Source organism: Heteronotia binoei, chromosome 6, assembly GCF_032191835.1.
Source record: "Heteronotia binoei isolate CCM8104 ecotype False Entrance Well chromosome 6, APGP_CSIRO_Hbin_v1, whole genome shotgun sequence".
NCBI classification, from domain to species: domain Eukaryota; kingdom Metazoa; phylum Chordata; class Lepidosauria; order Squamata; family Gekkonidae; genus Heteronotia; species Heteronotia binoei.
This window is the reverse complement of record NC_083228.1, coordinates 37,717,369-37,742,180: the sequence shown is the minus strand read 5'-3', so window position 1 is coordinate 37,742,180 and position 24,812 is coordinate 37,717,369. Positions and strand designations below refer to the sequence as shown.

Sequence of the window (24,812 nt, the reverse complement as noted above, 5' to 3'; positions counted from 1 at the left end):
TGGATAGAAACGAGGGGAATGTAAATGAATTCTAGCTGAGCAAAAACAGAGATGTTTCGGACCAAAAAGTTACTCTCTGTATGATACTGAACAGCTGGCTTGTTTTGCATATGCTGTGACCTTCTCTGCCCGAATTGCAGGCAGGTGTGTCCATGAAGCACTTCTAGAATGAGCAACTCAGGTTAATGGTAACATAAAATCACACACACACACATACAACACATGTAAACACTGCTGTTATAAAAACTGGATTTCAACAGCCGGAAATGTCTTCTACGTGACCACATTTATGTTCTGATAAGCACTTGCATCGTTCTGTATATGGGGAGCCATATTTTGTACAATCTTATCAGCAAGGACACGTTCCTTAAGGTCTCTCAGGCTCCTTACTAAAGTTCCATAAGCACCTTTTATCCCCTTCTCTTGGTACCAGGTCTCAAGGAGCTTTATTTTCCTCTCTGAAGCTTCACGCGCATAATCCGAGTTGATCTTGTCTATGGTAGGGTTTGACAGCCCCTGTTTCCGAACAAACTTCAGGACTTGTTCTGAGGTCATCTGCTCTGCAATGTCACTGATGTGAGGCGTCAAGTCAATATCTAGAAAAAATTGACGGGGGGGGGGGAATTAATCAAGATTATATGACATTATGTTCATTGTACATCGGAATAGCACAAATGGATAGAAAGCAGAGACAACACTTTCTAATTCCAGTGGCTGCTGGGATGAAGGACAAAACTTTGTACCTTCCCTTGTCTTGCTGTGGACCCCTGTGCTCCCTGAAAAGTCACTCCTGAGGGAACTTTGGGAACAGCACAGGATAGAACAGAGAGTTACAGTAGGCAGACAGAATCAGCACAACCATCCCCACCAGGACGGTTTGGATCCAGCTCAGTATGGTGTTTGGTTTTACCGTTTCTTAAACCAGGCCTTTGCAAGATGAGCAAAGAGACTTCCACAACTTTAAGGGATCGCTTAGCGGGGGCGGGATGTTGCCTGTTGTATTTCTCCCTATCTGTAATGAGAGAAACTGCACCTTGCTGGCTTCTTCTCCTTTTGTGCAAAGGTATGGAAAACCCCACTCTTGGTTTTGGCTTGGCAACCCCGGGGTATTCCAAAATATGATATGAATATACAGTCTCATCAGGTGAAAGTTGCAACTGAAATATTACATGGAGGGAGACAGTGGTGCAAAAGTGATAATGCACACATTAAAATTCAAATGTGTCAAAGAGAAGTGTGTTCTCTGTTGTACAGGGTGAGCTTTCTAAACTAAACAAACTACTATGTTTCTAAAAGCATTCAGCTGATAGAATTCTGTGAGAGGACTGACATATAATTGAAAAAGTATGTTTGAATTGGTCCCTCATTTATGAACAGTGAGGTAGCTTCCACTTGAAAAAAGTTCATTCAGCAACTTTTCACACTTCCATCTTGGCTCTCTGACAACACGGAAGCACAGAAAAAGCTTTCCAGGAAAAGACAGGAACTAGGGTTGCCAGGTCCAATTCAAGAAATATCTGGAGACTTTGGGGGTGGAGCCAGGAGACATTGATGGTGGAGCCAGGAGTAGGGATGTGCATTCGGTTCGGAATCGGCTGTAGCCGATTCCCATTGCCGCCTATTATGCGGCAGCCGAATACGGCTCGCCATATACTGCCGAATAGCTATTCGGAAGTATACGGCTGTCAATGCAAAAGGCGGGAAAGTAGCTTCTGCAGCCTCAGGGGAGCTGCTTGCCTACTTTCCCGCCTTTAGTAGCCTCTTCCCGCCTCTCCCATAGCCTCCCTGGGATCAGGGAGGGGGGGGGGAGAGGAGCCCCAGCAGCCAATCCAAAGCATGCATTTGCAAAATGCATTGCAAATGCATGCTTTGCAGGGCTATTGTGTGTAGCTGATGGCCCAGCCATCAGCTACATTGTTGTTATTTTGATCTTTTGCTTACTTGGGTATCCAAGTAAGCACTGTTGTCTGGCCAATCAGAGAGCAGTGCTATATTTTGAAATTGCTTTCTGTAGGGCCAGAGAACCTTTCTAAGGAGTCTTCCTGGCTGGACTCCTCCATTGCTGCTGTGTTGGTGTGAGAGATTGTGCTGCTGCTGGCTGGCCCTTGGCTTCAGCTGCTGCCTGCTGCTCTCTCACTCAGCCTTACCAGACTTCCCAGGAGTAGAGAAGACAAGGTAAGACAGTTTTGGGGTTCTTCTTGTTTTAGTGTTTGTTGGTAAAAGGACTAGAGTCCCTTTACTTATCCAGATTTGGGTGGGTGAGTACTGGGTGGGTAGCCTATTTGGGGTTGGGGTTAGGTTCTGCTGGGGGTGGGGGCCTGAGGTGGGGGGGGGGGGTTTGCTAATTTGCCCATATCTTAATTTAGTGAGAGGACTTTTAAAAGTGCAGTGTCCTTTTACTTCTCCTGATTTGGGTGGCTTGGATTTCTTGGGGTTAAGGTGAAGGGTTTTTTTTGGGGGGGGGGGGGTTGGCAAAGTTCCTGTATTGTTAAAAGTTGAGTTTTTTACTGTTTTAAAAGTATTCAGTGTTTGATTTGTTGCTGCTGTGTTGTGCTGCTGTTACTCTTCTCTTCTGGTTCTTGGGGGGGGGGGGGCGCTGTTTGGCCTAATTTCCTAAGTTCCTGTATTGTTAAAAGTTAATTTTTTTACTGTTTTAAAAGTACTGTTTGATTTGTTTACTGTTTGATTTGGTTGGTGTGGGGGTTGGCGAGGTTGTGTGTGGGCTGTGTGAGCTGGGTCACTTTCTTGTTTTTATAGAGTAGATTGTGTGCTCTGTGGCAGGGAGCTGGCACCTGGGTGAGAGACCCAGAACCAGCAGGCTTGTTGTGGTTGGCCAGCTCTCCCCATGTTGTTTGGGGCAGGGCTGGAGAGCTGGCATCTGTAGACTGCATGTTCTGTGGCAGGGAAGCTGGCACCTGGGTGAGAGACTCAGAACCAGCAGGCTTGTTGTGGTTGGCCAGCTCTCCCTGTGTTGTTTGGGGCAGGGCTGGAGAGCTGGCATCTGTAGATTGCGTGTTCTGTGGCAGGGAAGCTGGCACCTGGGTGAGAGACCCAGAACCAGCAGGCTTGTTGTGGTTGGCCAGCTCTCCCTGTGTTGTTTGGGGCAGGGCTGGAGAGCTGGCATCTGGGTTTGCTGCAGCCAGGTCTGCAGAGCAGACCTTGAGCCAATTGTGTTTTCTGTGGCAGTGATCTTGGCAACTGAGTTTATATTGGTTCCAAGCCTGCAGGGTTCATAGAGTTGATAGAGGGATGTAGTGCATTTGGGTCCTATAGAGATTCTCTGGTGTGAAGTTAGGTTTGGCTTTGGGTGCCCCAGAATTGGACCCCCTGGTCCAATTTTTTTTTGGCCTTGTGGGTTTTGTGTGGGACAGTGCCCTGAAGCTGCACAGCAGTTTGGGGGGCTCTCCTCAAAACCCCCTGCTCCCCAGAGCCACTTTTCCCACGACAATTACAGCGAGGAAGTGGCTAATTGGGCTTTCCCCATCATTGTTGGCAATGGGCCTTTTGGGGAGCCCAAAGACAGGGACCCCCTGGCCCAATCTTTTTGGGAGTTGGGGGTTTTGTAGGGGAGAGTCCCCTGCGGGTTCCCTGCAGTTTTTGGGGCTCTCCCTCAAACCTCCTGCCCCCCTGCAGCCTCTAATTATGCCCTATGTTGCCATTGATTTCAATGGCCCATAGGGTATAATGATGGAATAGGGGCACCCTCTTTGGGTGCCCCTGGAATGGGATCCCCTGGCCCAATCTTTTTGGGACTTGGGGGGGTTGGGACTTTTTGGGACTTGGGGGGGTTAGGGGGGAGAGTCCCCTGCAGGTCCCCTGCAAATTTGGGGGCTCTCCCTCAAACCCCGTCCCCTCCAGGTGGCTTCAAATATACCCTATTTGCCATTGATTTCAATGGCCCATAGGGTATAATAGGGCCGTATATTCGGAAATAGCCGTGCATCTACCGTATATGCGGCTGTTCCGAATGCGGTATTCAGGAGTATACGGGGATTCCGAATTTTATTTCCCTGTATACTTCCGAACCCGTGTAATACCGATTTTTTTTTTTTGCACATCCCTGGCCAGGAGTCATTGGAGGGGGGGGGAGCCAGGAGCAAGGGTGTGACAAGCATAACTGAACTCCAAAGGGAGTTCTGCACACCTTTTAAATGCCTTCCCCCCCCCTTTGGAAATAATGCCTTCTTTGGGGGCTCATAGAATTGCCCCCCCCCCTGGTCCAATCTTTGTGAAATTTGGAGGGTGTTTTAAGGAGAGGCACCAAATGCTATGCTGCAAATTTGGTGTTTCTACCTCAAAAAGCAGCCTCTGCCCGAGCCCCAGATACCCACAGATCAATTCTCCATTATATCCTAAGGGAATCAGTCTCCATAGGGAATAATGGAGTGCCCAGCAGAAGTTTCCCTCCCCACCACTTTCTGATAACCCTGAAGTGGAGGAAGGGCCTCCAAACTGGGGGATCCCCTGCCCCACCTGGGGATTGGCAACACTAATAGGAATACATTTGAATGGAAAATAGGTAAAGGGGGAAGAGTTTTCATTTATCTTCCCCCCATTCTCCAGTCCCCACAATGCACACTGTACTGCTCAAGATGGCAGTATCTATTGTGAAACAGTAGCCTTAATAGAAATGCACACAAATATTCACACACTGATTTTTTCTATACCTGCGTCAACGAGAGGCTCCAATTCCTAAGAGAGATAAAGTGAAATGTTGATTAATTAAAAACATTCCACCCAATCTTGTTTCTCACTTTTAATTTCTTTCTATGACACCATGAAACGAAGCAATAGTAAGCTGCCATCAAAAAGGTAATCTTTTTATCCTATTTCACTCCTCTTTTCTGCATTGTGGAAGATCATTTTCCTTGTCTTCTGACATCATCCCATCCTGGAATGAAATGAATGTTTACAAACTTGGGAGTAATTCATATGAGCACTAAACTGAATCTGAGTACACAGCTGACAGAAAGGGTATGTGAACCTGTGCCACAAGGAAACTCTCTCAAGTTTCATGCAAATTAAACAACAAAAAACACCCTCAATGGGTTACAGCTGGCCAAATCCTGAAATGGTTGATCAAATTCATCCATCTTTTTATCAAAGCAGGCTTTTGGGTGTAAGGGAGATGAAACTGTGGATGCATTGACAAAACAGGTGATTGCCCTGTGGCAAGGCTAGCTGGGATATGTTCTGAATGGTACTCATGAACTGGAATCTGGCAATGAGCAATGAGTCCAAAAGCTCATATTGATATCAGTGTTGTTAGTCTTCAAGCGGACACTGAATTCTTGTTTCATTTTGGGATGATGGACTAACATGGCTACCCCTTTTTAATCCAAATGTATAATCTGACAGTGGCTGAACCAGTGCAGCCATGCCCACTTTATTGTCACTGCACAGTTATCTCAAACAACAGCAAAACAATGTTGTCTTGTCAAAGTCTGGCATTGACAATTCTCTCCAATTTATTTTCTCATTATCTTACTTGATGTTGCGGAATGCATTCATTTGAGAAATGATACTCACCATTGGTTTCTGTTCATCTTTGATTTGTTTCTTTGGCACCTTCTTGCTCCCTGCAAGAAGAAAGGCCATGTGATGCAATCCCCACAATAACTCATCTTTCTAGCTACCAGAGCAAGGGGCTTGTATATAACCATGGGCTCATATAAAGTGACCCAAGATTTGCAGCTCCAGAAAGCGGAAAATAGGTGCCATGCCATCTTTGCACAAGCTGTGGAGTTGTCACCTTTGAGGCTGTGCATTGTGGGAAGTTTTGAAATATATGAGGCAGAACCCATCCTGCTCCACCATATTCTTTTCAAGGCCATATATGGTTTCTAGCTCAGGAGCCACAAGAAGCTTTTTACAAGATTATATATCTTTTAAAATAGTTGTTTGGGACTGACATAGCTGACAGCATACGTCAGGGGTGGCCAAACTGCACCTTGGGAGCCACATGTGGCTCTTTCACACATATTGTGTGGCTCTCGAAGCCCCCCACTGAAGCCGCCATTCTTGCTTGTATCTGTGCTGAAAAGCCACACATTGGCTAGCAAATGAAAGGGATGGAGGGGCCCAGTGAAGTCTCTGATGCCTCCCTGGCCATCTCAGCAACTCCTCACCCCAGTCCCCAGTACTCAGCCTTGTGCCTCTTGAAGGCCCCCACTTCCTAGCCATGCCTGCAGCAATCTTGTGGCCAGAGACACAAAGACAGTGAGGGCTGGGTTGTCAGGCCGTGAAAGCCCTCTCACTCCTATCCCCTGACACTGGCCGCCTCCACTCCCACCTCCCAGTGTCAGGACTGACGCAGACCTCTCCGTTGAAGGGGGCTTCCTGCAAACCCTCTCCCTCACCTCATTAAGGGATAGGGCACTGCAGAACTGGGAGGAGGAAAAAAAATCACAAAATCTGAATGCTGAATTCTAGATTTTGAGAACATTCATCCATAAACATTATTAGGGCATTATAATCATAATTATGGAGAGGGGTAAGTTTTTTTTTTTAAATCAGAGTTTTGAATATTTGAGAAAAGTTTAACAAAAGCAACATGAAACTTACAGCATTTCCATATTATGATTGCTACTATCACAATAAGTACAGATGGAATGACAATTCCAATTATCAATCGCGAATGTTTTGCTAAAAAGAAAAGATCTATAGGTTAGGTGGATAAATATTACTAACAAACAAGCAGAAAGCTGTAAGTATTTGCAGGAGGCATCTCATCACCCTCCCCCACTATTTCATCTTTCCCAAAAGCCCCACAGCCTTGCCCCGTTTCCTCTCCTTCTAGGGCTGCCAACTTGAATCTGGTGATCTCTTGGAATCGCAATGAATCTCTCAAGTACAGAGATTGGTTCCCTTTCAGATGGCCAGCTTCAAGTTGGGAAATTTCTGGAGATTTGGGCGTGGAGCCTTGGGAGGCCAAGGTTTGGGGAGGGAAGCAATCTCAGCTGGGTATAACAGGGCCGGATCTGGGGGGGGGAGGGGGGGTGCTTGCCCCGGGTGCCAACGGAGGGGGGGGGGCGCCAAATTGGGTATAGAGTCTATTGTATTATATGGGAACATAAGATAGAATGGCCCAAAAGGGGGCATCATTTTTTTTAATTTTGCCCCCCCCCCCAAAAAAAAAAATGTAGATCCAGTTCTGGGGTATAATGCCACAGAGCCCATCCTCTAAAACGGCCATTTTCTCTAGGGGAACTGATCTCTGCATTTGGAGAGTAGCTGTAATTATGGGTGATCTCCAGCTCCCACTGGGAGGCTGACAACTCTGCTGCCCTTGGAGGAAATAGCTGCTTTGGAGGGTGGCATCTATGGCATTATACCCCTCTAAGGTCCCTCCCCTTCTCAAGCCCAGGCTCCACCCCCAAAATCTTTAGGAACTTCTTAACCTGGAGTTGGGAGCCCTGTCTCCCTCCTACCCAACAGCCCACCTACATTTATCTGCACCTCTCTGTTCAGCTCTAACCCCTCCCCCCAGCCCCTACCTTGGAAAACTATGGCCCAGTTGTGTGATGCTGGCCATTGGATCAGGCCCACTTGTATTGTAGGGACTTGTGGTGGGGTACCTCACTTTCTCTGTATCCCCCTCCCCACACTATTTCCTCTTTCCTTCACCCGGCAATGTCCATATCCACTCCCTTTACATGCTTCATTCTCTCCTCATTCACCAACCTACCTTTTATTTCCCTCTCATCTTCAGCTACATTTATTATATATTTGCCTCATTTATACCCCACCTTTTTCCATAATGGGGACCAAAGCAGTTAATATTATTTTCTTTCCCTACTTTTAAACTGCATAACAACCCTTCAACTTAGATTCTGCAGCAAGATGGGCATTCAAACCTGGGTCTCCCAGACTCTACTCTGAAGCTCTGTTATACCACACTGGATTTCATGGGGCGGCCACTGTAGAAGAGTATGAAACAGTCAGGCAGAGTTGAATCATAGAAGTCAGGTAGTATCAACTCAGCCAGAATTGCTGCCAGACTGAAGCTTGTCAACCTCCAGGTGGGACCTGGAGATATCCCAGAATTACAACTGAACCCGAGATCATGAGAGAGAACAGTTGGCTTTTATACCGTGCTTCTCTCTATCTTAGAGTCTCAGAGCAGCTTACAATGGCCTTCCTTTCCTCTCCCCACAAGAGTCACCTTGTGAGGCAGGTGTGGGTAACAGTTTTGAGAGAACTGTGACTGGCCCAAGGTCACTTATGCAGAAGAAAGGAGAGAGGTAAGGGTTTTTTTTTCATGCAGAGGAAAGGAAGTTCTCCAGATTAGAGTCCTCCATTCTTTACTACTACATCATGCTGGCTCTCAGAGATCTGTCTCCCTGGAGAAAATGACCGCTTTGGAGGGTAGACCCTATGGCATTATATCTGGCTGAGGCCTCTCCCTTCCCCTCCTCACTGGCCACTATGGAAAATAGGGAGCTGGATGAGATGGTCCCTAGATGTGATTCAACGTGTTCTTTCTGTGATCATGAAACAAATATTTATTGTGCAGTTCCTAAGTCCTAGAATTCACTACTATTCACAGATGGCCATTGCTAGAGATGTTGAGTGTTGTTATAGGGTGGCCAGACCGTCCCGGTCTCCCGGGACATTCCCGGTTCTGGCCACCCAATCCCGGATCCCGGGCTGCCTATACCGGGACCATTAAAGGTCCCGGTTTAGGCAGCCCCGGAGCCGGTGGGCCGCGGGCGCCGGCGGGGAAGGCGGCGAGGGAGGGAGGGAGCGTCCCTGCGCCTGCGCAGGGACGCTCCCTCCTCACTGGCCGCCTTCCCCCGCCCGCGCGCGGGGCCCGGCGGCAGTGGTGGAGGCCTCTCCGTGGCCTCCGCTGGTCGCTGGAAGCCCTCCAGAGACTCTGGAGGGCCTCCAGCGACCAGCGGAGGCCGCGGAGAGGCCACGGGGCACCCGGCGCTGGTCCCGGAAGGCCTTCCAGAGCCTCTGGAAGGCCTTCGGGGACCAGCGCCGGCCAGCGAAGGCTTCCCCGCGGCCTCCGCTGGTCCCTGGAGGCCCTCCAGAGTCTCTGGAGGGCCCTCCAGGGACCAGCGGAGGCCGCGGGGCACCCGGCGCTGGTCCCGGAAGGCCTTCCAGAGCCTCTGGAAGGCCTTCGGGGACCAGCGCCGGCCAGCGGAAGGCTTCCCCGCGGCCTCCGCTGGTCCCTGGAGGCCCTCCAGAGTCCTCTGGAGGGCCTCCAGGGACCAGCGGAGGCCGCGGGGAGGCCGCGGGGCACCCGGCGCTGGTCCCGGAAGACCTTCCAGAGCCTCTGGAAGGCCTTACGGGACCAGCGCCGGCCAGCGAAGGCTTCCCCGCGGCCTCCGCTGGTCCCTGGAGGCCCTCCAGAGTCTCTGGAGGGCCTCCAGGGACCAGCGGAGGCCGCGGGGAGGCCGCGGGGCACCCGGCGCTGGTCCCGGAAGGCCTTCCAGAGCCTCTGGAAGGCCTTCCGGGGACCAGCGCCGGCCAGCGAAGGCTTCCCCGCGGCCTCCGCTGGTCCCTGGAGGCCCTCCAGAGTCTCTGGAGGGCCTCCAGGGACCAGCGGAGGCCGCGGGGAGGCCGCGGGGCACCCGGCGCTGGTCCCGGAAGGCCTTCCAGAGCCTCTGGAAGGCCTTCCGGGACCAGCGCCGGCCAGCGAAGGCTTCCCCGCGGCCTCCGCTGTTCCCTGGAGGCCCTCCAGAGTCTCTGGAGGGCCTCCAGGGACCAGCGGAGGCCGCGGGGAAGCCGCGGGGCACCCGGCGCTGGTCCCGGAAGGCCTTCCAGAGCCTCTGGAAGGCCTTCCGGGACCAGCGCCGGCCAGCGAAGGCTTCCCCGCGGCCTCCGCTGGTCCCTGGAGGCCCTCCAGAGTCTCTGGAGGGCCTCCAGGGACCAGCGGAGGCCGCGGGGAGGCCGCGGGGCACCCGGCGCTGGTCCCGGAAGGCCTTCCAGAGCCTCTGGAAGGCCTTCCGGGACCAGCGCCGGCCAGCGAAGGCTTCCCCGCGGCCTCCGCTGTTCCCTGGAGGCCCTCCAGAGTCTCTGGAGGGCCTCCAGGGACCAGCGGAGGCCGCGGGGAAGCCGCGGGGCACCCGGCGCTGGTCCCGGAAGGCCTTCCAGAGCCTCTGGAAGGCCTTCGGGGACCAGCGCCGGCCAGCGGAAGGCTTCCCCGCGGCCTCCGCTGGTCCCTGGAGGCCCTCCAGAGTCCTGGAGGGCCTCTAGGGACCAGCGGAGGCCGCGGGGAAGCCGCGGAGCAGCCGGCGCTGGTCCCTGGAGGCCTCCAGAGGCCAGCGCCGGCAGCTCCCTCCCTCCCTCGCCGCGAGGATGCCGCCGGAGGACTCCCCGCCGCCGCCGCCGCTGGACTCCGCCGCCCTGGAATAAGGTAAGGGGGCCGAAAGCGGGGGGGGGGGGGGCGGGGGGCGGCCTTCCTTTCTTCCCTCCCTCCTCCCTCCCTCCCTCCCTCCCTTCCTTCCTTCCTTCCTTCCTTCACTCACTCCCTTCCCTTCTTTCCTTCCCTCCCTCCTCCCTTCCTTCCTTTCTTCCTTCCTTCCCTCACTCCCTTCCCTTCCTTCCTTCCCTCCCTCCTCCCTCCCTTCCTTTCTTCCTTCCTTCCCTCACTCCCTTGCCTTCCTTCCCTCCCTCCTCCCTTCCTTCCTTCCTTCCTTCCTTCCTTCCCTCCCTCCCTCCCCCCTTCCTTCCCTCCCTCCCCCCTTCCTTCCTTCCCTCCCTCCCTCCCCCTTCCTTCCTTCCTTCCTTCCCTCCTTCCTTCCTTCCTTCCCTCCCTCCTCCCTTCCTTCCTTTCTTCCTTCCTTCCCTCACTCCCTTCCCTTCCTTCCCTCCCTCCTCCCTCCCTTCCTTTCTTCCTTCCTTCCCTCACTCCCTTGCCTTCCTTCCTTCCTTCCCTCCCTCCTCCCTTCCTTCCTTCCTTCCCTCCCTCCCCCCTTCCTTCCTTCCCTCCCTCCCTCCCCCCTTCCTTCCTTCCTTCCTTCCCTCCTTCCCTCCTTCCTTCCCTCCCTCCCTTCCCTCCCTTCCTTCCTTCCCTCCTTCCTTTCTTCCCTTCTTCCCTCCCTCCCTTTCTCCCTTCCTTCCTTCCTTCCTTCCTTCCCTCCCTCCCTCCTTATGTTCTTATGTGACGCAGAGTGTTGGACTGGATGGGCCACTGGCCTGATCCAACAGGGCTTCTCTTATGTTCTTATGTGACGCAGAGTGTTGGACTGGATGGGCCACTGGCCTGATCCAACAGGGCTTCTCTTATGTTGTTATGTGACGCAGAGTGTTGGACTGGATGGGCCACTGGCCTGATCCAACAGGGCTTCTCTTATGTTGTTATGTGACGCAGAGTGTTGGACTGGATGGGCCACTGGCCTGATCCAACAGGGCTTCTCTTATGTTGTTATGTGACGCAGAGTGTTGGACTGGATGGGCCACTGGCCTGATCCAACAGGGCTTCTCTTATGTTGTTATGTGACGCAGAGTGTTGGACTGGATGGGCCACTGGCCTGATCCAACAGGGCTTCTCTCATGTTGTTATGTGACGCAGAGTGTTGGACTGGATGGGCCACTGGCCTGATCCAACAGGGCTTCTCTCATGTTCTTATGTGACAAAGAGTGTTGGACTGGATGGGCCACTGGCCTGATCCAACAGGGCTTCTCTTATGTTCTTATGTGACACAGAGTGTTGGACTGGATGGGCCACTGGCCTGATCCAACAGGGCTTCTCTTATGTTCTTATGTGACGCAGAGTGTTGGACTGGATGGGCCACTGGCCTGATCCAACAGGGCTTCTCTTATGTGACAATACTGACTTTGGTGGACCCAAGCACTGATTCAGTGTAAGGGAGCTTTGTGTTTGTGACTGGAGTGGACAATACTGATTTTGGTGGACCCAAACACTGATTCAGTGTAAGGGAGCTTTGTGTTTGTGACTGGAGTGGACAATACTGACTTTGGTGGACCCAAGCACTGATTCAGTGTAAGGGAGCTTTGTGTTTGTGTCTTCTGGTGCAATTTTGTTCTCAGATCCTGTATTTACTTCATCAGTATATGGGATAAGGCACTTTCTCAACTGTGCTGCATAATGCAGCCTATTTATTTTGTCCTGTTTATTCTGTTGGCTCTATCTGCGCCACCTTCTTCACTTTCGGGGTGTGGATCCCCCAGTGGGGTGGTCTCGCGACTCCCTCCGCCGGCTGTTTCTGATAGCCCTGCGCCCCCTCTTTCATTTGATATGTGTCCCGTGCGGATGCCACCCTCCCGCCGGGAGATGCCGCAAAATGAGCCCCCTTGAGGCTTATGGCGGCAGGGCTCGGGGGAAGCGAGCTAGACTGCTGTTCTTTTGAGGTGTTATAGAGTGTTTCGAGCCCGTCCCTGTGGCATCGGTCCCATCGTTGTGGGGCCCAGGGGGCCGGCGCAGCGGCACGCCGAAGCAGCCTGTCACTAATAACACAGGTCGAGATGCAGGACAGGAACCTGGAAGTGACCGACAGGCTGCTTCAGCATGCCGCTGCGCCAGCCCCCTGGGCTCCACAACGATGGGACCGATGCCACAGGGACGGGCTCGAAACACTCTATAACCCCTCAAAAGAACAGCAGTCTAGCTCGCTTCCCCCGAGCCCTGCCGCCATAAGCCTCAAGGGGGCTCATTTTGCGGCATCTCCCGGCGGGAGGGTGGCATCCGCACGGGACACATATCAAATGAAAGAGGGGGCGCAGGGCTATCAGAAACAGCCGGCGGAGGGAGTCGCGAGACCACCCCACTGGGGGATCCACACCCCGAAAGTGAAGAAGGTGGCGCAGATAGAGCCAACAGAATAAACAGGACAAAATAAATAGGCTGCATTATGCAGCACAGTTGAGAAAGTGCCTTATCCCATATACTGATGAAGTATATACAGGATTTGAGAACAAAATTGTTTCCGGCGGTGATATTTGGGGGATTTTTGGGGACGTCACAGGAAGTGCTGTGAAGTCACTTCCTGTTTCCGGCAGTGGCACTTGGGGGAAATGATGTCATTTGGGGGAAGTGATGTCACAGGAAGTGATGTCACTTCCTGTTTCCAGCGGTGGCATGACATCACCGGAAGTGACGTCACTTCCTGTTTCCGGCGGCGCGCGCACACCCCTACCTTCCCCCCCCCCAAGGTGTCCCTGGCTGGCCTTCAGACATTATGGTCACCCTAGTGTTGTATTATATTATCCAAGCAAGGAAATCACTTAGTTCCTAAATGGGCTGTCTTCTGACAGCCAATCAAAATCACAGCCTTAGCAGAGTCTGGGATTGGCTATAAAAGATTTATTTTCCAGCACATCATTTGTTCACATGACCAAAGTAAACTGGTAGCAAGGATAAAAGTCTGGAATGACTGGCTGGAAAATGGTGCTTTTATGTACTGAAACGATCGTATGAATTTAGCTTTCTAGAGATCTAAATGCAGTTCATCCCCTGCAATCATAATCTGAGATATATTTCAGAGGTGTTGATACTTAACATTTTCTTTCACAGATGGTGTCACTGGTTTGGGTGCATTCTTCTACAACTATGCCATCTTCACATCTAGAAGAAAAAAATATATGAAAAACCATTATTGGAAAATGATGAAAAGATTCAATAGCCTTTAAAGAGAATGTCAAGATACAGCCATCTGTTTACTTAATAGATTTCTGATATGTTTCGGTTCTTCAGTTAAGCTGAGCCAAATACCCATTACATCGCAGTGTCATAGCCAGGGCCATAAAATGTACATAAAGGTGTATATAAAGCTTAGGTGTGCTCCCATATGAAACCTTCCTGTCTAGATCTGCAAACAAGGCCTTCCTCAGGGATCAACTTCATATTCAGTTTCCACCTCATATTTATCTGAAATGCCATTTTTAATTTAGTAAATGCAGTTTCCTCAAGGAAGGAAGCGATGGTACATAGAGAGAGAACATAATTTTCATTCCCCCCCCCCCTCCGCTGTTTTCTTATTGGAAAAAGTCAACCCTAAACTGCTTTTTACTTCCACAGGGTGGGGGTTGGATACAGAAGCCTGAAAGCTTTCCTCAAAAAAGCAAAAAAAAAAAAGTGTAAACAAGAGACTAAAGTTATGAACAACAAATAAATTCTTATATTTTAGTACCAGTTGTGTATTTTATATTATTTATATATAAATCAATTAGGTTTTGACAATAAATATACAAAGGAATAATTTATAATAGAATATCATCAATGGGGGGGCAGGGATACAAAATTCATAACCAAAATCAGTGTACGAATGTACATTAAGATTGTTCACAAAGTCACAGTCCGTTTAAATGAATAATAGTCCATTAAATTTGTTTCCCGGAGATCCCACTATTGTCGAGGAAAACCCTTATCCAATCTTCATCTCGAAGAGGACAGGACCCTGATGGAGACTGCCGGTAGTCTGTTGCTGGGACTGTGTTTGGAAACAAGTTTAATGGAAAGCTTTTTGAAAGCTTTCCTTAGCAGAAGTAACAGTCATTTGCAGCCCCCCACAAGAAAATGGCAGAGGAGCAAACGGATAAGTTTCCCCCTCTCTCCATGCCATTCTTTTCCTTGAGTATGAAGTTCCAAATATTGCTTTAAATAAATCTGGAAATGTCCTTGAACCCTCAGAATGGCCTCTCATGTTGTTGAAAAATTGGCAACGACCAGAGCAGGATCTTCTAGCTTCCCCTGAAGGCTCCCCTTTTTCATCTTTTGCCAATGGTCAGAGACATTTTCTTTTTTCTTTGAACTAAGTCTCTTAAAGTCTTTATTCTATTTCATATGAATGTTTCTTGAATAACAGGCCTGAATTCTGAACTTTTCATAAGGTGTTTCTATTCCCCTGCTGGTTGTTTTATTTTTGAGCTACTTTGTGAGCAGTTATTCCTAAAGCCACATAAACAGATTGCAATAAACACATAAACAGCTGACCTGCAAATTGGAATTTAGCTCACATTCTCTGTAGCATAAAGCAGACTGGCATTTATAGCAGTAAGGAAAGGACACCACCTGGTGTTTGGAAATGAGTGCATATTTTTCAAGTTTAAATCTCCAAAACAAGGAAGTGAAGATTGGTGGACACAGTCTACTCTGTATAGTGCACAATCCTCCTCTAGTATTGATTCAGCTAATGATATTCTCACAAGGAATAAACATCGTGTGGGATCCCATGGAAAATTACTGCTAATGGAAGGAAGAAGAGGAGAAATTAGATTTCTATCCCACCCTTCACTTGGGAGTTTCAGAGGGGCTTACAATCTCCTTTCCTTCCCCTCCCTACAACAGCTACCCTGTGGGGTAGGTGGGGCTGACTGAGAGAACTATTGGGAAAACAGCTCAGACAGCTCTGACTGAACCAAGGTCACCCAGCTGGCTGCATGTGGAGGAATGGGGAATCAAACCCATTTCTTCCAATTAGAGTTCACTGCTTTTAACCACTACACCAAACTGGAAGAGAGAAGTGATCCTCACCAATTCCCCCTCCTGCAAGCTTCCAGTTTCCCCCATCATGGCATCCCTGGAGGTTCACTGTGTCAGCGAAAATTCATTGAAGTTTTCAAATGAGCAGACTTGTTATTTGAAACAAAGTTGCATTTATTGTATACTCCAAAGTTACTCCAGCATGATAGGTATTGGAACTGATGGAAAGCAGTTCAAATCATTGGTATTTAACATTCTACACCAAAGCAATTGCATCTACTCCTCAATTCCCAAAACAAAAGCTGCATTTGCATGTGAGAGTTTTCACACGCGCCCCCCCTTATCTTTTCCGTTGGTGGTTACATTTCCCGGCGGCAATGTCCTTGTTGCTTCTAGGGGGGAGGTGAGGATCTGGCTGGTACTCTCTACTTCAAAGACTGCCTAACAACCTTTGATTTTCCTGGGAAGTTATTCCTCGGCTATTCTCTACTCCCCCCCCCTCTACTGTTCTACTGGCATGGGTTAGTGAGCATACATAGGCATTGATCAATATGATTAGTAATCAGTAATCAGTATTAGTATCAATGAACAGAGTCTGACATACTGCCCCCCCCTAAGCTCTCGCTCGGGGTTTGTCTGGGTGCAGTAGGTAAAATTGCTTAAGCAGTTGCAGAGCGTTTAGATCAGAAGCTTTAACCCACTCATCGCAGCTGGGTGGAAAATAGCGCCAGCGCACTAGATAGTAAAGGATCCCCCTTTGGATTTTAGAGTCCAGGATCTCCTTTACTTCGTGGTGCTTCTGACCCTTCACCAGGATGGGTTTGGGCTCCGGACCTCGAGGGTGCCACCTCGACCCACCCGGATCTCGACGAAGAAGGCTGCAATGGAAAACAGGATGCACTTTACTAAACAGTTTGGGCAAGTCCAGTTCTACAGTCACTTGGTTGATTACTCTCTTTATTTTAAAAGGTCCCAGGAACTTGTAGGACAGCTTTCTGGAGGTTTGTGGCAACGGCAAGTTCTTGGTTGATAGGAACACTGTTTCCCGTACTTTGAAATCCCAACATGGGCTATGCTTTTTGTCAAATTGGGTTTTGTAATCCCTTTTTGCCACCTCTAGGTTTTCCTGTATTATTTTCCAAGTTTTTTTCAAACGGCCCCACCATTGCTGACAGTCTGTGGGCTGGGAATCGCCTCCTCCTGGCAAAGAAGGGAATGGCTTCCCCTCGTAACCGTTCACTGCCTGGAAGGGAGTCATTTTAGTGGAGCTGTGGAGGCTGTTGTTGTACCCATACTCGGCAAATGGCAATAGTTCCACCCAGTTGGACTGCTGGAAATTTATGTAGCACCTCAAATATTGTTCCAGAAGGCCGTTCACCTTCTCTGTCTGTCTGTCTGTCTGTGGGTGATAGGTGGAACTCAGCCCCTGCTCCATCCCCGCCAATTTGCAAAACTCCCGCCAGAAGTTGGCAACGAACTGTGGCCTGCGGTTGCTGATGATCTTATCGGGGAACGAGTGGATCCGGACCACGTGCAGGAAGAACAAGTACGCTAACTCCTTAGCTGTGGGCAACTTTCGGCAAGGGACAAAGTGGGTTTGCTTAGAAAAAAGTGTCCACCAGGACTAAGATCACCGTTCTCCCCTGTGAGGGGGGCAATTCTACAATAAAGTCCATTGATACAACCGACCAGGGCCTTTCGGCTGTAGGGAGAGGTTGCAGCTGCCCTGGCACTTTGCCCCCCCCCTCCTCTTGGCCATGAGGCAAGCCGGGCAGGTCTGTACAAAATCAGAAATGTCCTTTTTCATTTGGGGACATCAAAATTGCCTGTTCACTAAGTGGAGGGTTTTTACATAGCCGAAGTGGCCTGACAGTTTATTAGTGTGGCAGTGCCGCAGCACTTCCAGCCGCAAGGTCTTTGGGACATATAGTCTCCCCTCATGGTACCAGAACCCCCCCTCTCCCTTCAGCAGTCCCCCTGGCCGGTCTCCGCTCGGTAATGTGCCGCGCCGGGGACGTCGGGATGTCGATTGGGTCTGAAGGTTCTCGGTCGCTAGGTGCCTTCTCAGCCATCCGCTACAAAGTTACCCACGCTGATAAACCTTAGTGAGGATCAGTTCCAAAATGTCAGCGAAGGTTCATTGAAGTTTTCAAATGAGTAGACTTGTTATTTGAAACAAAGTTGCATTTATTGTATACTCCAAAGTTACTCCAACATGATAGGTATTGGAACTGATGGAAAGCAGTTCAAATCATTGGTATTTAACATTTTACATCAAAGCAATTGCATCTACTCCCCAATTCCCAAAACAAAAGCTGCATTTGCATGCATTTGCACACGGCTCCCCCCTTATCTTTTCCGTTGGTGGTTACATTTCCCGGCAGCAATGTCCTTGTTGCTTCTAGGGGGGAGGTGAGGATCTGGCTGGTACTCTCTACTTCAAAGACTGCCTAACAACCTTTGATATTCCTGGGAAGTTATTCCTCGGCTATTCTCTACTTGCCCCCCCCCCTCTACTGTTCTACTGGCATGGGTTAGTGAGCATACATAGGCATTGATCAATATGGTTAGTAATCAGTAATCAGCATTAGTATCAATGAACAGAGTCTGACACACTGAAGTAAGAGCACACCCCTGATGTGCAACAGCTGCTGGCAGAAGCCAACCCTCCGGCCATCCATAGGAGGTTCCCCAGCTCAATGAGGGTGCTACATGACCTGTGTATCTGGCAAGGGCAAGGCCTCTGAACTGGTCACTATGGAAATGAGGCTCTTTTGAGCTCTAGATCCAGAGGACTTACATGACCCAGAACAGGGATGGAGAGACAAAAAGGCTGTCAGGTACAAGAAAGAAAACTTCAGGCTAATTTCAGGTGAGAGTCTTGGCTTTTCTGCATTCTCATTTTGCTTGTCTGTTCCTGTTGCTTTGGAGTTTTGTTTTTGTTCCACATGTGTTCTATTCCTTCTAGCAGGGCTTTTTTTGTAGCAGAAACTCCTTTGCATATCAGGCCACACATCCCTGATGTAGCCAATCCTGCAAGAGCTTACAGTAGGCCCTGTACTAAGATCCCTGTAAGGTCTTGGAGGATTGGCTATACCAGGGGGGTGTAGCCTAATATGCAAAGGAGTTCCTGCTACAAAAAAAGCCCTGGCTTCTAGAGATGGATTTGATATTACATCACTTTATGCCTGGCATATCTCCCTGCAGATTTAAACTGCAGATTTTTATGCTGGACATAACGTGATGTAATATTGAATCTACCACTAGAGAGCAAAACACATGTGGAACAGGGAAAAAAAACCCAGAAGCAACAGGAAAACACAAGAAAGGAAAGTGAGAATGTGGAAAAGCTCTCTGAGATAAGAGGGCGAAGCAGGAAAGGAGAAGTGCCTAGGCAGAGCAATACCCCCTCCCCACCCTAGTTGAGGCCTCTTATGGGGAGCCAGTGAAGCAGCAGTGCTTCAAGGGGACAGCTACAGTAAGCCCTGATCTTCTGTGTCCTCTATAATCCTTCATCTTTACAGGCAACTTACTTTGTACATGGATCACAATGAGGGCATGGTTCTGAGGAATTGCAATAAAAGCCACGCTTGCACCTGCATCTTACATTCTGGGAACTGTTACAGGGTTTGTCCACTTCCAAACCTAAAATAAATTGAATTGCTTTGTTAGAGTATTCTTTTAGAAAGGAATTGCCTGCTTCTCTTGGGCAGGTTCTGAAGTCACAGAAACATCCAACATGCCTCAGGAAAGCAAAGATATTCTCAGACCTCACTGAAACCTAAGTCTTGGACACCTGTTTAAATTTCTCAAATCTCACTGATGGCAAAGAAGATGGTAGCATGTTTAACTTTCTGTAGATGGTGCACACTATGTTTCACTTGACTATGTGGGGTTTTGTTTGTTTGCCAAGATTGTCTTTATTTCTCATAACAGGACTTTTTTTGAGCAGGAACGCATAGTTCTAGCTGGCTTGGCACCAGGGGGTGTGGCCTAATATGCAGATGAGTTCCTGCTGAAACAATGGTGATGTCTGGAGGTGTAGCCTGATATGCAAATGAGTTCTTGCTGGGCTTTTTCTTTTTAAAAAAAGCACTGAATAATAAGATGCCCCAAACAGAATAAAAACACTGAACTGATAATGGCTACAATTAAATTAATACATTCCTTCATGATATCTTTGACATTAAGGCAGCTGTAGAAAGGAGAAGCTGAATTCTGCTATAAGGAGAAGAGTTTACAAAAGTAACACTGGAAGTGGAGCATGTGCAGTTTGTTGCAACTCCAGTCCTGTCATCTTTTATATCTCCCTCTTCTACATTATCAATGTACATGTGTGGATGTTATTTATTTAATTTCATTTGCACTCTGCCTTTCTGTTCAGCAGGGACCCAAAGAGGCTTCGATTGTTCTCCTTTCCTCCATTTTTGTTTTTATAATAAATACTCCTGTGAGGTAGATTAGATTCGTGGATGTGACTGGCCCACGGTCACCCAGCAAGCTTCATGGCAGAGTGGGGATTCAGACCAGGGTCTCCCAAATCCCAGGCCAGCACTTTCCCACTATGTACCGCAGCAGCTGCACTGATAAAACATTGTTTTTTAAAAAGCAACCTTCGCACAGCTATACAAATAATTGCATTAAGATTCTTTTTGTGCATTATTTTACTCATATTTTGCTCACATATGCTCTTCCAGATTGGTAGAACAACAAACATACACTGCACTGTATGAATCATGATGTGATAATTTGTGTGATCACAGCAATGCTGCTTTTGGGGGGGCATCTTTAATTAATGTTTACGTTTGCTGAAAATGGAGAGATAAGGGGAAAGTTACAATTGAGCTGCAGGAACGGAAAGCAGAAGCAATTCAGGAATACTCACAACTCTGTACAAAAACTGGAGACAAGACATAAAACCCAGAGAATTCCTGGTGCATTAGATCCAATGGGGGGGGGGGAGGCAGTATTAATTAGAACTCTGAAACACTGGGAGACAATTGGATGAAATTAACTTCATCCCTATTCTGGTTACCTGCTAAATAATCTCCTTTGTTTACCAAAATTGCAGAGGGAGACTATTTTACCAAGCAGAATGTAAATCTCTGACCTTTTACAGAGGCTCCCACAGTTTATGTGACGTATTAACTGTTCCAGTAATCAGCCTCTCCCTTTGAGCAGCAAATGAGAGCCAAAGGAATTTTGAGAGAAGGAGACTTGAAAAAAAGAGTTGGAAAAAAAAATGACAGCTCAAGGAGAGAAGCCTTTGGCTTAAGGGATGAGGTGAAAAGGCGAACTCCTGACTGAGGCGAACTCTATAGAAGAGATTATAAGGCAAGACTGCTGAATTGCAGCTGATAATGAAGCTCAAGATGATGCATCCTCCTGGACTGAACTGAGACCTAGGTTTCTTCTCTTATTACCAATGCCTGCTACTGTCATTTGGCATCTGAAATCACCTCATTCTCCAAGTCTCATGTTCTAAGCTGTATCTGAAGAACATGAAAGCTCAGGCCTCACCACAAATGTTTTTAAGGTGCTACTGGTTTCTTGCTCCCTTCTACTAATAAAAATTGCAAGTTGTGCTGCTAGGTTTTTTTCCCCATCTGTTAGAACTAGAATGGGGGATCTCTCTCTTTCTGGTTCTTTCACTCTCCTTCCCACCCTCCCTCTCTCTGAAAAGTTTTCAAGCACAAGAAAGCTTATACCTGGAATAAAAGTTTGTTGGTCTTAAAGGTGCCACAGGACTCCCCCTTCCTCCTAGTCTCTTGCTCCCTTCCACTAATTAAGATTTCAAGCTGTGCTATTAGGTTTCTCCGCTCCCCCCTCCCTCCAGGCATCTGTTAGAACTGGAAATGATCTCACTGTCATGATCCCTCCAGCTCTTTCACTCCCCCTCCCTCTCTGAAGAAGTGAACTTCCACATGAAGCTTATACTTGGAACAAAACTTAATTGTCTTAAAAGTGCCATGGGACTCCATCTCTCTCTGGCTCTTTCCTTCCCCCTCACTTCCTCTCTGTAGGAGGGGGAGGAGCAGGAAGGAGCCCTCAGCCAGTTGAAGGAAAGGAGGCTTGGTTTTCCTTCTCTTCTCTGTGAAGCAGGAGAGGAGAGACCTGGGCAAAAGTGAGCTGCGATGCAAGAACCAGATGACAGCAAGACAGATGCTCATGGACTGGATAGGAGTCCTGCAGGGGCCACTTCCACCCAATGGGTTGTAATTCTGAAACCCCTGCTCCAGGGGTTTCTGCCCAATCCAGTAGTAGCTGTCTCTTTCTGTGTCTGTGCCCTTGTCAACCTCCAAATGTTGCTCTTTCTTTTCACACCACATCCATCTGTCCCCTCCTTCCATCTAGATGGAAAGACAATCTCTTCCAGGTCGGGTTGGCATCAGAGCAAAACCATCTCCCAACAATTAAGGGCCACCGAATGATATCTTTTTATGTCTTTGCCTTTATATCAAGCATCCTTTATATCAATCATTGCCTTTATATCAAGCACTCTCTCTCTCTCTCTCTTTCTGTGTGCACGTGTGTCACTCTTAATAATAAACTCGATGCAATGTTCCTGTCACTAGGTCAATAAAATGCCGTTACCCACAGATGAAACAGTGGCTTCTGCATACTCAAAATAATTCCTCAGGTATGCATAAAAATATTAGTTCCTCACTACACCTTGAACAGTAGAATGACAATGTTTCTGAAACAGTGCAAGAACACCACCATTTCTCTGAACTGAGGGTCATTCTAATGCACACTACAGTCCTTATGGGCCTTCCATGCCTTGGAGATGGTTTTGCTTTTAGTGTACTAGGAAAAGGCAACAGCACAATGCTGCAGAGACAAGCAGAAGTGCAGGCCTGACTCTATGCCATAGCAACACTCAGGGACTCCCCTGCTTAGGCACATCACAAGCTTCTGTTCTCTCTACGATACATGACACCCTGTCATATCATGACCATCCATACCTTCAGCTTTCTGCAATGAAATGTAACTAATGTAGTAATCAAAAAATGATCAGTTTCAAACGTACCGTACTCTGTATCACATGAGCTGCACCGAAAGCATTTGGAGTGGTAATTGGAAAAATCCATGTACTCTTTTCCTTCTTCACATTTTTTACAAATTGTTTTAGTGGATGCTGTACAATCATTGACTTTAACATAACCTGCAAATAAAGTTAAAAGACAAGTGTGTGTGTGTGGGGGGCAGTATCTTATGATCCCATTGGACATATCAGATTTTCTAATTCTTATTCCTTCAGACCTTTTAAGAACAATTCTAGACAGAATGTTGCCCAAATGCTGGTGGGGCTAAATAGATACCCATCTTTATAGAAAAAAGTAGACAGATATAAATTGAACTTTATAATACAGGAGAACACAGCCTGAGTCCAGTGGAACCTTTAAGACCAACAAGGTTTTATTCTGGGTATAAACTTGCATGTGCACACAAAAGCTTATATGCAGAATGAAACTTTAGTTGATCTTAAAGGTTCCACTTGAGAGCCAGTTCAGTGTAGTGGTTAAGTGTGCGAACTCTTATCTGGGAGAGCCAGGTTTGATTCCCCACTCCTCCACTTGCACCTGCTGGAATGGCCTTGGGTCAGCCATAGCTCTGGCAGAGGTTGTCCTTGAAAGGGCAGCTGCTGGGAGAGCTCTTTGAGCCCCACCTACCTCACAGGGTGTTTGTTGTGGGGGAGGAAATTAAAGGAGATTGTGAGACTCTGAGATTCGGAGTGGAGGGTGGGATATAAATCCAATAACATCATCATCATCAAACTTTGTTCTGCTGCTTCAAACCAACACAGCTACCCACCTGAATCTATGTCGATAATACAGGGAATCTGATAGAATAAAACTCCAGAGCCTTCTTTTTCAGTGGTCTTATGATGAGTAGACTCTGAGCCAATAGGATTAATCAGTACTGTCTGGGGGAAATGAATGTTTATGGTGATTTGGGGCAAATTCTATACCCCTACCAATGAAAAACAAGTGATGGTATTTCAGCACTACTAATCACAGTTGCTTTTAAAAACCCTCTCTCTCACTCCATTTCCATGCCATGCTGTTGCTAAACCATTGTCTACACAAAATCCATTCTAAAAGATTATCAGGAGGATACAAATTGGAGACAAAGTATTTGAGGGGTTACCTTGTACAGAAATCTCAATAATACCTGTTTGATTCAAGCAATTTGACCCACACCATTACTACCACAAGAGGACAGCAGCTCACTTCTTGGTCAACTTCTTACTGGTCCCCAATTGAGGCCATGTTGCAGATCCCCCCCAGAAAGCCTTGTGGCCCTCATCCATACAGGATCTTGCCAGCCAAATCAGCAAGGCATTATACCTGATCCCTCAGTCCAGGCAAGACAGGCAGATACACCCTGCCTTGGCTAAATGTCTGTGCCAAGTTCTGTGCTGGTCCCTGTTAGCCAAATCAGCAAGGTAGCCCCAAAATCCAATGTGGAAACACTTGTGGTCACTCCATGCCAAGTCAATGTCTGAGAAACTCCTGATGTGCAGAGACTCTCTGGGTCCTCTCCATGCTTGACTCCTCATTTTCAGGTCACTGCACTCTGTTTTTTACCTGGCAATGTCAGGTCCATTAATAATTAAGACCACAACATTGCGAAGCTACTTTGCAGAGCAGCAAGTGTCAAGTCTGCTTCAGCTCTGGCCAAGCCTGTGTGTCATCTTTGGTTCAGGGGAAAGCATTCTGGGTAAAAGCCATACTGTATGCCAATGCTGCTAGCTCGACTCTTCCTCCTCCCCCCTTCCTGTCTTTTGTTATGTAGTTTTGCTCTGAAATGGAAGTGTGTGAAAGAAATAATAGTGCCTTCTCAGACTGAGCAATGGGGGAGAGGCGCCTTGCCAAGGCCAGCCGGCCTGAGAACGATTTGTAACATCAATGTGTGAATGTGCCCTGCATAGTACCCCTCCCTAAAGAATTCCTTTGAAGGATACCTTATATGATTACCTTTTACTGTATGTTCCTCAGTCTCGCAATCTTTTTGCTGTTGGATACAATGATCTCAATAAACTAGAAACTTTTTATCAAAAGGTCTCGTTATTGAATCAGCCGACTTGACAGCAAGTGGACCTGCCATGCATAGCTGAAACCTCTGCATGTGTATGTGTGTGTGAAACTTCTGTGATACCAACATTGGGTTAGGAACCCCAGTAACTGGGGGTGTTTTACCAGCCTCAGAAGGATGGAAGGCTGAGTCAACCTGGAGCCGGCTACCTGAAGTCTTTTTACGGGGTGGTTTGCCATTGCCTTCCCCAGTCATCTACACTTTCCTCCCAGCAAGCTTTTAATGACCTTGGAAGGACCCAGTCATCTACACTTTCCTCCCAGCAAGCTTTTAATGACCTTGGAAGGATGGATGGCGGAGTCAACCTGGAGCCAGCTACCTG

At 48.2% G+C, this 24,812-nt stretch overlaps 1 protein-coding gene across 1 annotated transcript in view; it reads right to left on the bottom strand.

The window, feature by feature from the left end:
- Positions 1-61: 61 nt before the first annotated feature.
- FAS (Fas cell surface death receptor) overlaps positions 62-24,812 on the bottom strand; it is a 30,431-nt gene continuing 5,680 nt past the window's right edge. The window contains exons 3-7 of the mRNA XM_060242652.1: positions 22,422-22,556; positions 18,925-19,036; positions 13,470-13,534; positions 5,489-5,579; positions 62-604 (exon numbers count right to left, since the gene is read on the bottom strand). Of these exons, the coding sequence (XP_060098635.1) occupies positions 274-604; positions 5,489-5,579; positions 13,470-13,534; positions 18,925-19,036; positions 22,422-22,556 (734 nt within the window). The 3' untranslated portion in view covers positions 62-273. The remainder of the gene's footprint in view (positions 605-5,488; positions 5,580-13,469; positions 13,535-18,924; positions 19,037-22,421; positions 22,557-24,812) is intronic.